The following is a 15,308-nucleotide window of genomic DNA, read 5'->3' as shown; positions in this document are numbered from 1 at the left end:
GTGTGTGTGTGTGTTGGGCCATTTAGGTGTGTGTAAAGAAGATCAGTGGGTGTAAACACCTCTGTAATTTACCATCTCTGATGCTTGTCACCTCATTTCCTTTTTTATTCTTTTGCTTTTGTCACAGGAGCGCGAAACCTCGTGACACAATCAGATCATTGTTGCAGGATTCCTCCTCTTCTTCACCGTAATACACTGTAAATAAATCGGCTGCAGCTGCAAAAACCCATCCTCATCCTCATCCTCATCATCATCATCCTCATCACTGCCATCATAATCATTATTGTCATGTCAAAAACACAAAGGATGTTACGGAGCCCGGTTGGGTGGCTGAACCCAATCTGCTCCATTTGTTTACGGTGTATTTATGATTTGTTTAATATGGTTTGCTGAACATAGAGAAGTGCTACCACACTGGGTTTCTGAGGCAATTTGTCATGAGTGTGTGTACACATTTGCCATCTGTTAGTACAAACTCACACACACACACACACACACACACTTCCTGACACAAAGTCCAGTGGGGTTGCCATGGCGAGAGCGAGGCACAAAGAGAATCATCCATTCTTGCATAACTGAATGAAGCTTTTCATCAGACATGGAGGTGGGGGAGAAATGTGTGAGAGAGAAAATGAGAGAGGGACAAAGAAAGGGACAGAGAGAGAGTGAACTAGAGAAGGAAAGAGAAGACTAGAAATGCTGACAAACACCAAACTCTGGCCAAACTCCACTGAGGGAAATGCTGTCTCATTATTTACATTAGTGTTAGTCCTGTTATCTCAGTTAAACAGCTCCAGATCTTTCTCTAGGACAATAAAAAGTGCTTAAATTAAACACACACACACACACACACACACACACACAGACAGTCATATGTAGGGATTGTCTTGGATTTTATTTAAGGGGAAAAAAAACTTCCCAAAAGACCTTTCAGTTCTTTTGAGAGCAAAAGAGAGAGTGAGAGAGAGAGAGAGAAAGAGTGAGAGAGAGAGAGAGTGAGAGAGAGAGAGTGCTTTCAGTTTTCAACATGATGCTTGATTTACCATTTAATGATCTTTGTGTTCCTTCTGTCAAACCTTTCTGTAGATACTTCGTTCTGCCGAGCACTAATGGAGTGAGCACTTGACATCATTGTAAAACCACAATAAAAACATAACCAGTCCCACTAATGGTCTCCGCATGCCTGCGAGGCCAATGTGTCAGCTCCGACTCGCCCTTTTTTTCCCCGACGTTGTTTTAAAAAGGCAAGCCAACTAAAATCTAACGAAGTACCGACATCTCAGATACGTCTCACAGCCCATGTTTAAGACCTGAGTACAAGTTTAAAAAAGAAATCCTCAAAATCCTTCAAGAAACCTACTTAAAAGTAAAAACAACACCACCACCATCACCATAACCAACAACAACAACGTGATCTTCTTAAACAATGTAGGCATGTGTTCGTTTAAGCCTTTCAGAAGTGGGCGCTTTTTTTTCTTGTAAATTTGCCTTGACTGCTACCACATGTGCAGCCTGTCTAAAGTGTACGCTCGAGCCCAAACCGCACTCATTACAGAGCGGAGAAGCGGCCAATCAGCAGCCGAACGTCAAAACCAAACTGCAAAACTAGCCGTAAAGCCGTAGCTCAGGGTCAGCTGTAATAAAAATCTATAAATGCTGAAATTAAACAGTTAGCAAGATCTAAAGAATGTGAGTGAAATGAAAAGTTACAAATGATTAAAAAAAGAGTTAGCACTTGTTTTTTTTTTTTTCATCTTCTTCATTCCCATATGAATATCAGGCAAGATCTGAGCTTCTGATAAGAATGTACTAATTCTCAATGAGTGCACAGGCTTAAGTTTTCCCACTAAACCATGATGGCTAGCCTGATTTCCTCCAAATTACTCCGACCGCCTCGTTTCCTTCTTTTGATGCCCAGATTATGAAAGTTCACTCGGTGTTCTTAGGTTGCTACTTTTATTCTCTAATCCAATCGTCCACCATTAGCCAAAGCTTCATTAGTCCAGAGGCTAATTACAGTTCTGGTTGGACTATAGATTTAAAGTGATCTGTGAAGGACGCATTGGGTTTACTTTTTCGGAAAAAAGGAGAAGCTGAATAACCGGTGTGAGTTACAGACTACCGAAGGCTGTGATTAAAAGTAAATGATCAACACGACTTCACGACTGGAGTTAATGCCGTCTTAGAAAACGCTTCACAACAGCATGGCTATCGTTAATAAATAAAAGTATTTATGGCCCGTCAGCTGGGATTACAGGCATGTTTATTCACTGGCTATCAAAGTGAGTGTATAAAATTCAGATTATCATAAGTATAAATAATTTTTTTATTATTTCATGTCATTTTACACTATTGTGAAATTAGTGCTGAAATGACACAAAACAGAACTTCCTAAGAAATTGCAGCAAAACATTTTTGTTTGTTTTATAGTAATATTATCTGCATTGGTATAAATCTAAGGCTGTAAGGAAGTTCTTATAAGTTGGACTAGAAAAGGGGACTTACTTTGCCCTTGTATACTCCATGTCCATGATATGTGTTCTAGTTTTCTATTAAAATACTTTCTGGAAATGAGAAATGTTTGAAAGCACAAGCAAAAGCTATTTTTAGTTACCATAGCTGCAGATAAACACGTTTGTGAAGCCAGCACAATGACCCAATGACTATAATTTAATAACAAAGACGTTAAACTGTTTGTTCTAACCACAGATAACCCAGCAATGCTCCTACCTCCTCATGCACATATATATATATATATATATATATATATATATATATATATATATATATATATATATATATATATATATGCTGTTTAAATAAAGGCAAATGATTAGGTTTCTTTGCATGATGCAGTTCACTAAGTTAGGCACTGATAGTCTGTTGTATCACAACACAAAACGTGCTTTGTTAAACAAGGTGGTATCTAGAAGGGTTGCAGAGAATTAGAAAAAAAGAAGTTTTAAAAATTTTACCAACTGTTTGGGAATTTCAGTGCTGGCTGTGAAAACTTTAGTGCCCCAAAAGCAACATTTACACAATACCCCCCAGGGCAAAAAATCACACACAAGTGGCTGAAAAACGAAAACATTCCAATCGTATCATTGTATAATGATGTCCATGGTGTGGTGGAAAGGCAGGAGCAAAGCGCACAATCCGTGCATTGTCCCGTAACGCGCGAGCTCGGCTTTTGTCTCGAACGCTCGCATAACAACTGCTTTAGAAACAACGCGCGTGCAAATCGCTTGTGAATGAACGAGCGCCGCTTAATCCAACGTGACACTCTTAATTACGGGTTGGATGTGTTTTCAGCTCCCCTAGAACTCCCTAGTTCTATCAGCCAGCATCTATCCAGCTCTCCGACACGAGTAAAAAATATATAATGATTGCAACTTCTACATAAATTGTCCTTTTTTTTTTTTTTTGCATAAGGATCTGTGCGTTCTTGCGCGCACCTGCTCCATTGAGATGTTCGTTTACTCCACACACAATCCCACCGAAGCAAGACGACAGACTGTTAAGCTGTCTTCTTACTCTTTGCTTAAAAGCATATAATATTCGTGGATAGATTTATTTTCCTTTAAGATCCGACAGATTTATTGAACCCTTGCAATATTGCACGCGCGTTACGCATCATAACAAATGAAGGCTGATGCATGAACACGGAACGGTCATGTGCAATGTCATTTAAGATGAGTATGTTAATAAAAAACGGTGCATTGTTATGCCACAAGGTGCAAAGGTTTATAAACAAAATAAGAAAAAGTCAGTAGAAGTGCGCACAGGCGCAAAAGCAACTTTGTGCATTTGGTGGATTAAAAGCATCCTGTCTCACCTTGTTGTAGCTGTAGTAGCCAGAGCAATGGGAGAAATCCATGTTCTGTGGATCTCCGGGAATGGAAGTCCCCCCTGAGGACGGATAAAATCGTACATCCATGTTTTTCCTCTTTGGAACAGCGCAGCTGCACTGCGACCAGTTTGTGTTTCTTTCCGCTGCCTTTTTTTAAATTTACAATCCAGAAGGAAGGCTGGAAGGTGTAGTGTCGCCAAAAGAAATAAGCAAGTGATTAAATTTAAATAGTGGGGGAAAAAAAAGTTTTTCGTAATCCCGGGCTTTGGTTCACCTCGAGGAGGTGCGGAAAGTGTCCGGGTCTCGCGCGCGCGCGCTCGGAGAGGTGCGGGGCACAAAAGAAGGCAAAACACCGACAACACACACAGCGTTAAAGCAAAGTGCAAACCGTGTGTGTGGTGTATGTGTGTGTGTGTGTGTGTGTGTGTCTGTGTGTGTATGTGCTTTACAGCCAGTCCTTACACAGCATCAGATTCAAATGAAATGCATCCGAGTCCAAAGTTTGCCTAATCTAAAAAATAATCAAAACGACTCCTTTCCATAAGGATATTTCTCTCCGTCACCATTATCCTTTACTGTCTTTTTGTTTCCTTATTATCAGCTCTTCAGGTCTCAGAGAAAGAAAGAAAGAAAAAAAAAAATAAAACTTCCGAAGTGCAGTTTACAGATTAATTACGCCGCTGGGTTTCAGGGGATCAGAGATAACCAATAGTCTCCTTGTTAACATCAGCCTACATCAAGCTGTGTGTTTTTAAGCGTAATGAAGAAGCAGAGCGTGCGGCCAACCGCGGCCACGCCCCGTTTCCACATAACCACGCCCACTGGGTAGTAACAGTGAGCTCGTGAAACCAGGGCAGCAACTTAAAGCCCTGTAGGTTGGATGATTTCAGGGATTTAAAAGCTGTGCAATATAAAACATATAGAGGAACTTCACACCTTCTTACACCTGAGGGTTGCGTTTGGAATTGCGTTGAAGCGGCATTACAGTTTTCAGTTTTCTTGCCCATATGTGTATATGTTCTGTGGATGTTTTAACACTGATGCTGTCCTGTGCTGATATTTTGCTGTTTTAATGGTGATACACCAAGTTTATGTGGCAAGGTGGTTTGCTATAAAACAGCAGGGAGGATTGAAAACATACTTCTCCGATTTTGAGAGATCTGCATAAAACAAACAACCAAAAAAAAAAAAAAAAACACTAAAACCTAACATATGCTTGCTATTGCTAGAAGTCATCAAATGATTTGCATATTTGTTCAATTTTGACAATTATTTGCATATCAATAGCATTTACTGAAGGCACTTCTACAGATAAAATGGTAATCAATGATTGGCTGTTGGAAAAAAATGGTGGTCAGTGATTGGTCATTGGAAGCAACAGTGATTAGGTATTAGGAACAATGGTGATTGGTTGTTAGGAACAACAGTGATGATTGATTGGGTATTAGGAACAATGGTGATCAGTGATTGGTTGTTAGGAACAACACTGATCATTGATTGGGTATTGAGAACAATGGTGATCAGTGATTGGTTGTTAGGAACAACTTTGATCATTGATTGGGTATTGAGAACAATGGTGATCAGTGATTGGTTGTTAGGAACAACAGAGATCATGGATTGGGTATTGGGAACAATGGTGATCAGTGATTGGTTGTTAGGAACAACAACAGTGATCATTGATTGGGTATTGAGAACAATGGTGATCAGTGATTGATTGTTAGGAAAAACAGAGATCGTTGATTGGGTATTGGGAACAATGGTGATCAGTGATTGGTTGTTAGGAACAACAGTGATCATTGATTGGGTATTGGGAACAATGGTGATCAGTGATTGGTTGTTAGGAACAACAGTGATCATTGATTGGGTATTGGGAACAATGGTGATCAGTGATTGGTTGTTAGGAACAACAGTGATCATTGATTGGGTATTGGGAACAATGAGTCAGTAAAGAATTAGGCAAATCAAGTCCAAGATATTCATTTACATCAGCTCAGGAAAATGTAACACATTAAAGACTTATAACTAAATTATACACAAATTATATTAGACACAATCTAACTGTTATTTTAACAATTGTTAGTGCCAAAGCACATCACTGCATGCTGTTCGCATGAAAGTGTAGAAGGAAACTGAAGCTAACATGCTGAAATATTCCCAGTTTACAATTTCCTTACATTTACACTTGTGGTGTTCATCTGTGTCCAGCTATATTTGTATTAACACATTAGGTGCTGTTTAACTCTGCAACTATTAATTCAACCTTGTAACACGTTCAGACCCATTTTTAAATAACTCAACCCTGAGGAATCTACTGTGTACAATGTTGCACTTTGCTTTATGGGATTTTGTATTATATTTAACTGACGTGGTCTATTTACATGATAATCCTGGCTTTGCAAATCCGAGGTGATTATTTGCATGTGAATCAGTCGTTTCCTCTTCCGCCTTTCCAAAGAACCTAGACACTGTTGTTAATGCAGAATGTCTACCTGAATGCTTATTAGCTTTACGATAACCTATTCGACACTAGTTGAAAACCACCCAGACTGTAGGTAGTAAATTAGCTTTGGTTTAGTTCAGCTTACAAGTTAGATATGTCATTCTCATTAACACATTAACACTAACTTGTTAGGTGGGGAATCCTGAGAAAGAGTCCTGTGAATTTAGCATAAATTTAATATAATCCTGAGTCAAAGAAGAGAGCTAGCGAAAGAGAGAGACCTCTTGCTAATCAAACGCTGTCTTAGTTGTAATAGGTTGATTTCATTCCCTAATGTGGCCACAAGGGGCAGATAAATGAAATGTAAGCAGCATAGGGGTGATTATCATTTTATAATCTCACTGGGGTAAAGCAGACCTTCTCTATCAGGTTATAACAGAGTGGTACGAGTCACAGTAATCGTTACGCGTCCAAATAATCTAGCAGATTTTTTTCTGTCCAAAGAATTTTTTTGCAACTAGAGACTTTTTTTCAGACAGTGAGCCATTTTATGACTGTAGCATTGATTCATTTTATGAACAACATTCAACTGTTCAAATGTTAATCACATAAGTTGTTATTAGAATTGCAAATTCATATAAAAACAATTCAAAATATATTTCTGAAGCGACTGTTATTTTGTTTTTAGGTTTGTATGCTTTAGATTAAAAACTTCACGACGTCCTTTGGTCCAGAATTAAATAATCAGGATGATTCAACCTGATTGAACGAATCATATAATAACGGTTATGTTCATAGTAGCTAATAATGGCTATAAATACAGCAGTAGCCCACTCAGATCGAGTCGACATGAATAACAATAAGGAGAAAAAGGAAGTAGAAAATGAATTTAACAATAACAATTATGTTGTAAGAAATAAACCACAATGGTGTTATGAGTGATATTAAAATAATCAACAATGTTTAAAACCAAAAGTTAATCATTTTCTTATAACACCTCGTCCCAAAGTCTTTTATTTCTATTCAACCCCAAACGTTTTTATTTTATTGGTAAAATAGACTTTATACTTTTGTAATGTAATGCTGTGGAATGTTCTGGAATGTCCCAGTCGTTCCCTCACCAGTTTCTCTATTTTCCTTCTTGTTGATGTTAAAAAGATAAAAGAATAGCAGGTTGTCATTCATTCATTCATTCATTCATTTTCTATGCCTATCTCAGGCGTCATCGGGCATCAAGGCAGGATACACCCTGGACAGAGTGCCAACCTATCACAGGGAACACACACACTCTCATTCTCTCTCACACACACACACACACTACGGACAATTTTCCAGCGATGCCAATCAACCTACCATGCATGTCTTTGGACCGGGGGGAGGAAACCAGAGTACCCGGAGGAAGCAGGTTGTCATGTTACTAAGAAATTCAAGACTTTCCCATAGAGGACTATCTACAGCTACATGTGTTACAAAGCATTGACACTAGAGACTCCACTTACGGGAAACTCTGAGCTATAAAAAAATAGTTGCAGTCAGCATCATTGTTTGATCTGCTGTTATAGACAATTCTGACCAATCAGAATCGAGAATTCATCAGCGTTCACTAAAACGGGATCAAATTGAAAGAATAAATCTGGATAAAAAAGGATATTCCTGCAATTATAATAATTGCCTTCGAACTCTGCGTCTAAACAAGCAGTCAAGATTTACTGCGCATCTGTCAGGAATAATACAGAAACGTGTATTAGCGTTTGTTTTAAAGTACAGTAAATGCATTAACATGTCAAAATCTAGACAGTGAAAAACGCCTGATGAAATGAAATGAGACGTCTGAGGCTTTGGGGATGAGTATGTACAGTACTGTTCTGGAAGAACATATTTGCTTGAACTGTTTACTAGCCAAAGAAATCAATTCCACATCTCCTCTGCCAATTCGCAAGTCAAACTCTGCCACAAATATAATATTTACAATGAGACTCCCAGTTGTTCTAAAGCCTGTATGCAAATCTGCAGGACTCTGTGACGGGGGAGTAAAACTCAGACGTTACAGCAGAAAGCATTGATGAGTCATGACATCTGGAAAGGATTACTGTATGTTTGAAGAAAGCCAACGGACACCTATAACTCACGCCGCCTGTTTCCAACTGTGAAATCGGGATCTTTTTTTTTTTTTTTTTTTTTCTTTGGTGTTAACAGTGTTATAACAAATTCTAATTCTTTACTGACTGATCTATAAAGTGATAAGATTTATATTTCTCGACCTGATTCGTCTGAAGGTTAATGTTCTGAATCCCAACTGCAAATCACTGCAGTATTAGATAGATTTTATCCAATACACTAAATATAAAAGCAACACGAACAAAAAAAAAAAAACTACGTAGAAATATGTCAGCTGACTCGTTTTTACAGAGAAACACTTTAATAATAAGTTTGGGATGGTTTGCTTGTCACTAATGGTGCTCGTTTTTAATGTTTTTAAATTTGTTAATTTAAGAACAAAAAAAGTTGTAAATGTTTTATTTATGTAGTAAAGATTTTCAGACACTTTGTAATTCTGCTTCTTCAACATGTTAGTATTACTTTAACAGCAAGTTTTTAGTTATATTAATAGAATCAGATCAATTCAGCTTGATGTTATTTATAAAAAAAAAATTATTAAATTTATTAAAAAGTTTGTTTGATTTTGTGTTTTTGCAAAATCGTGAAATCCTGATGGATTGTTTTTGTTTTTTTTAGGCTAAGAAGAAATTTGTTTGTTAAAGATTTGTATAATGAGCATATTAATGTTCATAATTGGCTGAATTCTAGCTATAATTACAGCAATAATCCAGTAGTTTTTCTTCTTTTTTTATTGTTATGGCTAAAAATGTAAGATTTTACTAAGATTTTTTTTCATTAGTGTTTTGTGCTTTTTTGCAGAAAACTACTTGAATTGACCAAAACTGAAAGCACAAGTTTCGAGTATTAAACCCCTACCACTGAGGACATGTAATTACTTTCTATGATAGCTGTACTCATGTTCGATGTGTGAAGAAGTTAAAGTTTTGCCCGTGGATGTTTTGTTAATTTCAGAAAAAAATTAACTTTTCAAATCATTTAGTTTCATTCAGTATCAAGATACTTTTCAGACCCTCTGCATTAATTAGCTTCATTTATATATTCATTGTGACTTGTATTGTTCTGTTGTTTTAACGACTAACAAAGTTTAAGCTTTGCTCTGGTGAAGTTTTCTGATATGAAGTTTCAGCTTGAGGGGGGCACGGTGGCTTAGTGTTTAACACGTTCGCCTCACACCTCCAGGGTTTGGGGTTCGATTCCCGCCTCCACCTTGTGTGTGTGGAGTTTGCATGTTCTCCCCGTGCCTCGGGGGTTTCCTCCGGGTACTCTGGTTTCCTCCCCCGGTCCAAAGACATGCATGGTAGGTTGATTGGCATCTCTGGAAAAATTGTCCATAGTGTGTGATTGTGTGAGTGAATGAGAGTGTGTGTGTGTGTGCCCTGCGATGGGTTGGCACTCCGTCCAGGGTGTATCCTGCCTTGATGCCCAATGACGCCTGAGATAGGCACAGGCTCCCCGTGACCAGAGGTAGTTCGGATAAGCGGTAGAAGGTGAGTGAGAGTGATGAGTGAAGTTTCAGCTAAGGTTTTTCGGTTGTGTCCCAAGTTGAAATTTTGCTTCTTCTCAGCTTTAAAATCTGGTGAGGAAACAACTGTCTAACTGTTGGAACCGAAGTGATAATTTGTTTTGTGGACTCATTACAATATTAAATGTAGCAATAAACAGAAAAAAAAGTCTGTTTGTTTGTTCTGTATGTTTTGTTCAGTAGTCAGATTTGTTGGCATGTCGCTGCGGTATAATAAAACGAGGAATAAAACACTTCAGCATGTAATGTTAAAGGAAAAGGATTCATTGCATTGGTTGTCAGTTTATTTTCATTTTGAAACCAAAAATCTAGACAAACAGAGGTTTTTGCCCCACATTAGAAGCTGGAGATTTAATAATAAGACTCTTCTCACGAGTATGTGAAGAAATCTACCAGGGAAGATAAAGGAAATGAAAGCAGCACAGGGGTGATTATCATTTCCTAACCTCACTGGGGTAATAACAGGTTATAACAGAGTGGTACGAGTCACAGTAATCGTAAGTGTCCAAATAATCTAGCAGATTTTTTTTTTTCTGTCCAAAGAATTTTTTTGCAACTAGAGACCTCTTTTCAGACAGTGAGCCATTTTATGACTGTAGCATTGATTCATTTTATGAACGCAATCCAACCGTTCAAATGTTAATCACATAAAGTGTTATTAGAGCTTAGTGAAGATTTGAAACCTTAAGTAACTCCTCAATTCAGCATGACAATTATTAATATTTGTTTTTATTCCCTCCAAGATTTCATGGAGATTTTTGTGATTTTTTTTTTGTAATTGTTGCGTTTTTTAAAAATTTCTGGTGCAAGCTTCAGAGTTGTTTGTGCTTCAGTGTTGTTGTTGTTGCTTTTTTTTTTTTCCTGAAAACCACTTGAATTGGTGAAATCACAAACACGGGATTCTTCATTTAAAGTTAAGTAATGACACACATATAATTTATTTCTACGGTAGCAGTACTCGTGTTTTGACGCACGTTATCGAAGTTAACTAAATGCCTGTTGTGATGATGAGAGCGAATAGATCTACCAAGATAAATCTGTCTCATACATTTTAACAGCTAATTTGCTACATTTTTCTATTTTATTTCCGATGAAAGTGTGGGTGAATGCGTGTAAACTGGCAACCTATCTCAGGTGTATTCCCAAGATAGTATCCAGATTGACTTCCTTCCTCACCAGAATAAAGAGCTTACTAAAGATAATGATTAGCTATTGCTAGTACAAGGGGGCATGGTGGCTTAGTGGTTAGCACGTTCGCCTCACACCTCCAAGGTCGGGGTTCGATTCCCGCCTCCACCTTGTGTGTGTGGAGTTTGCATATTCTCCCCGTGCCTCGGGGGTTTCCTCCGGGTACTCCGGTTTCCTCCCCGGTCCAAAGACATGCATGGTAGGTTGATTGGCATCTCTGGAAAATTGTCCCTAGTGTGTGAATGAGTGTGTGTGTGTGCCCTGCCATGGGTTGGCACTCCATCCAGGGTGTATCCTGCCTTGATGCCCAATGACGCCTGAGATAGGCACAGGCTCCCCGTGACCTGAGGTAGTTCAGATAAGCGGTAGAAGATGAATGAATATTGCTAGTACAATATTCTCAGTTGGAAATAAAAGGCATTTCTGAAGCAGCTCTGTTGCACCAGTGATGTAGGAACATTTCCAAAAGTAAATAAATAATCCAAACTCACAGAAACTTATTGGATTTTTCCTAAAACCATATTCCAAAAAAATGTTCAGTTTACTTAAAAGCATGAGCTGGGTGAGCTGCTCAGATGTCTCGTGACGCTAATATAACACAGTCTCGTTCGGTTCGATACCCCTGGTCTGGTCCTGTTTTCTCTCTCACTTCAGCCAAAGTCAAGAGCGAATGAATGATTTAGTCTGTGATTTTGTGCCACCACTACGAGACCCAAGGTTTAATTAAATAGCTCAGGATCATATTGAATCTCACAAATGAGAGCAAATCCCTAATAGCATTCTAATAACCAGAGGATATCTCCTCCACTTTGGGCTCTACATGCTATATTACATCTATGCCATTTGTAGTGGTGCCAATTTTATCCTAATATTTTCCCTATGTAGCTTTCATACTTATAGCCATTAAAAAAATCTCAATTGCTGTGTCTTAATTGGTAGGAATCGAATCTGTTCAGTAGGGTCCAGGTTACGTATTATGATATTATAAGGATTGCTACATATTAGCAGCACTTTAGTCCATTTCTATAGAGCTGGAAATGAGAAAGGGCTCGATACGGGCTAAATGTATTCCATCCATTAAAAAAGAAAAAGAAAAAAAAAAGTCATGCTGGGAAACGTGTGATAATTCATGTTTCACTCCAACGCTATCGCTGTGCTGAGTAAATATTACACCGTCGAGCCAGAAATGTAATTGTAGTTCTTATCTTCTTGTCAAAATGTGTAGCTGTGTGAAGCTGGTATTGTGCACTGTATACACTAACACACTGTACTCTGTTACACACACACAGAAACACAATCACAGAAAGAAATTATTCTCCAGCTCTAAATAAGCCATATGGTGTTATTGTATCGGATATGTTTGGTTATGAATACCCAGTTGCTGCGATGCGAATTAGCACCTTTGATTCACTGTTGTTATTTATTTCCGTACGTAATGCTGTTTGGCTGCACAGCGAGGATTGTGTGTGTGTGTGTGTGTGTGTGTGTGTATGGGGGGGCAATGAATTAATTTCCTCTCCGAGGGTTTGGTGTCAGTGTTGGAGCAGGAATGAATTATTCCGCACACACACAATGTGTCATTTCCTCTCTGCCGGGCCGCATTGTCACCATTTGGTAACCTGAAAACAAATTATCATCCGCTGGCACGAGTTCAGATTCAATTAAAGCAGCCTGCAGTAATTATGTGGAGGAATAAAAGAATAATAAATGCAAAATAATTTATTAACCTAATAATCTTTATTTATGCATCCCTTGTATTACGTGATCTCTCCATTGCGGTGGGAAATTAGACCGCACGGCTGCCGATGCACAGAGACGACGGATGAAAAAGATCTTTGTAGCTCCACACAAATAGAGCAGGAATTTAACTCTAGTTAGAACAGATAAGATTTCATTGCTTGGGCATCTTCGCTGAAGATGAAGTTGAAAAATACTGTTTTTTCTTGCATATAATTAATCGTGGAAAATTAATTAAACAGGGCAAATAAATAAATAAAATAATAACAATTATTATTATTAAATAATAAAAATATTAATAAAAAAAAATAATAATATTAGGGGGGCACGGTGGCTTAGTGGTTAGCACGTTTGCCTCACACCTCCAGGGTTGGGGGTTCGATTCCCGCCTCCGCCTTGTGTGTGGAGTTTGCATGTTCTCCCCGTGCCTCGAGGGTTTCCTCCGGGTACTCCGGTTTCATCCCCCGGTCCAGACATGCATGGTAGGTTGATTGGCATCTCTGGAAAATTGTCCCTAGTGTGTGATTGCGTGAGTGAATAAGAGTGTGTGTGTATGCCCTGCGATGGGTTGGCATTCCGTCCAGGGTGTATCCTGCCTTGATGCCCGATGACGCCTGAGGTAGGCACAGGCTCCCCGTGACCCGAGGTAGTTCGGATAAGCGGTAGAAGATGAATGAATGAATAATAATATTAATAATAATAAATGACAGACTTTTCCATCAAAACATGATCGATAAACTCTGGATCCAGGAACGTCGTGGATCCAGAGCTTATCCTAGGAACCCACTCTGTAATAACATGAAAACGCACCTTGAATGGTACACACACATTCACACACTTAGCAATGCTAATACACCTATTGCCTTTTTTTATACTTTTGAAGGACCAGAGATTGAGAAAAGATGCGAAACTCTTGATATACAGACAGTAATGCAATCTCAGGATCATGGCATTGCTCCTCCGATGCCAGGCAGTGTGTATCATATTACCACAATTCCATATGATAGTAGGATCATTCTGCTGTAAATAGTTTATACTTGGCCAGGCATCGGTGTCCTGTTTGTCCCATTTTGAGAGAAAATACAGCATTGTGTTTCCAATTGGAGCATGACATGAGCATGACAGCTGTATAGAAAATCGTACTAGATTCAAGAAAAACACCCCCCCAAACCACCACCTTTCCATCATCTCCCCCACTACAGCCTGTTCTCCTCTACCTCTAGGTTGAATTCAGTCATAATGGAAAAACTGAGGTTAGTTCTTACATTTAATAGATCCAATTCTGGGATGTTGTGATGAAAATCAGGAATCTGGAATCTGACCACACCCCAGACACCACAAAAAAACAACACACACACACACACACTAACACACAATCAAAAAGCAACTAGTCGTCTTGATCTAACTTACCTGATAAACCTCACGTCTTCCAACATTTACAATAACGATTCACGTTATTTAGACGGAGGTTGTGACGGAGAATCCAGAGCGTATTCCAGGGAATATACATACTGTACAGAACATTCCTGGGATTCCACTGACCAATTACTAAAGATGACCGAAAGACCAAAATAGAGAACCATTTCATAACATTAAAGGTAACTACAGTATTAAGCAAACAAGATCCAGTTTAGAATGGAAACAATACAGACCACGATTGTGGCTGATTATTTTCTGCTAACGGCTCAACCTTTAGTGTTTGATTCCTTGCACATCAAAAATCACATAGATGTGGAGTAAACCTTTAATTCTGTCTGAGATGACACGATTATTGACTCGGACTCGGACAAAGATAGCACTTAAAGATAGGTAGGTCACTGTTTACACGTCTGAAAGGTTGTATACTGTATGTGAACAAATGGGCAAGGAGGAAAAAAGCACAGCAAGGCAAGGCAAGGCAAGGCAAGTCAGGGCAAGGCAGAACTCCATCCAATCAAATGAGGGTAAATTTACTCTGTTCCACAGGACTATTTTTCCGGAGAATAATGATGTTTTTGTAGAGGCGAACCATTATAGCCAGGAAGTGTATCATTTTCTCTCTGTCTCTCTGCTCTGAAAAGAGAGAGAGAGAGAGAGAGAAAGAGTGCTGCAGTGTAAATTCACAGGCTTTGCATTTTATGTTGCAGTCTTGGGAGCTGTTGCCTTTATGATGGCATTCAGTAATGATGTGAGAGAATAAAGATTAAACCTATGTGTGCACTCCCAACTCACTCCTTCTTAAGGTTACATTGCTGAATCATATAACAGCATTGCATTAAAACTGCACACTCCTCTTCTCCGAATGCGCAGCATATTTATTCACAGCATTCGCAGCAAAGCCTATGAATTATTCATGACTCTGTATTTTTTTTTTTTTGTAATAGACAGATATCGAACGTTCATATTTGTACCAAGGGTTTGCAGAAAACAGACAAGCTTTGTAGTTAAATGTTATTCTCCGTCGTGGCTTG

The 15,308-nt window shown here is 38.7% G+C and overlaps 1 protein-coding gene across 1 annotated transcript in view; it reads right to left on the bottom strand.

Moving 5' to 3' along the window:
• Positions 1–4,600, bottom strand: part of tox3 (TOX high mobility group box family member 3) — a 68,811-nt gene extending 64,211 nt beyond the window's left edge. Inside the window, exon 1 of the mRNA XM_060859673.1 lies at positions 3,836–4,600. Within this exon, the coding sequence (XP_060715656.1) occupies positions 3,836–3,937 (102 nt within the window). The 5' untranslated portion in view covers positions 3,938–4,600. The remainder of the gene's footprint in view (positions 1–3,835) is intronic.
• Between the last annotated feature and the right edge of the window lie 10,708 nt (positions 4,601–15,308).

Source organism: Tachysurus vachellii, chromosome 23, assembly GCF_030014155.1.
Source record: "Tachysurus vachellii isolate PV-2020 chromosome 23, HZAU_Pvac_v1, whole genome shotgun sequence".
Taxonomy (NCBI): domain Eukaryota; kingdom Metazoa; phylum Chordata; class Actinopteri; order Siluriformes; family Bagridae; genus Tachysurus; species Tachysurus vachellii.
This window is presented reverse-complemented; position numbering and strand designations above follow the sequence as displayed.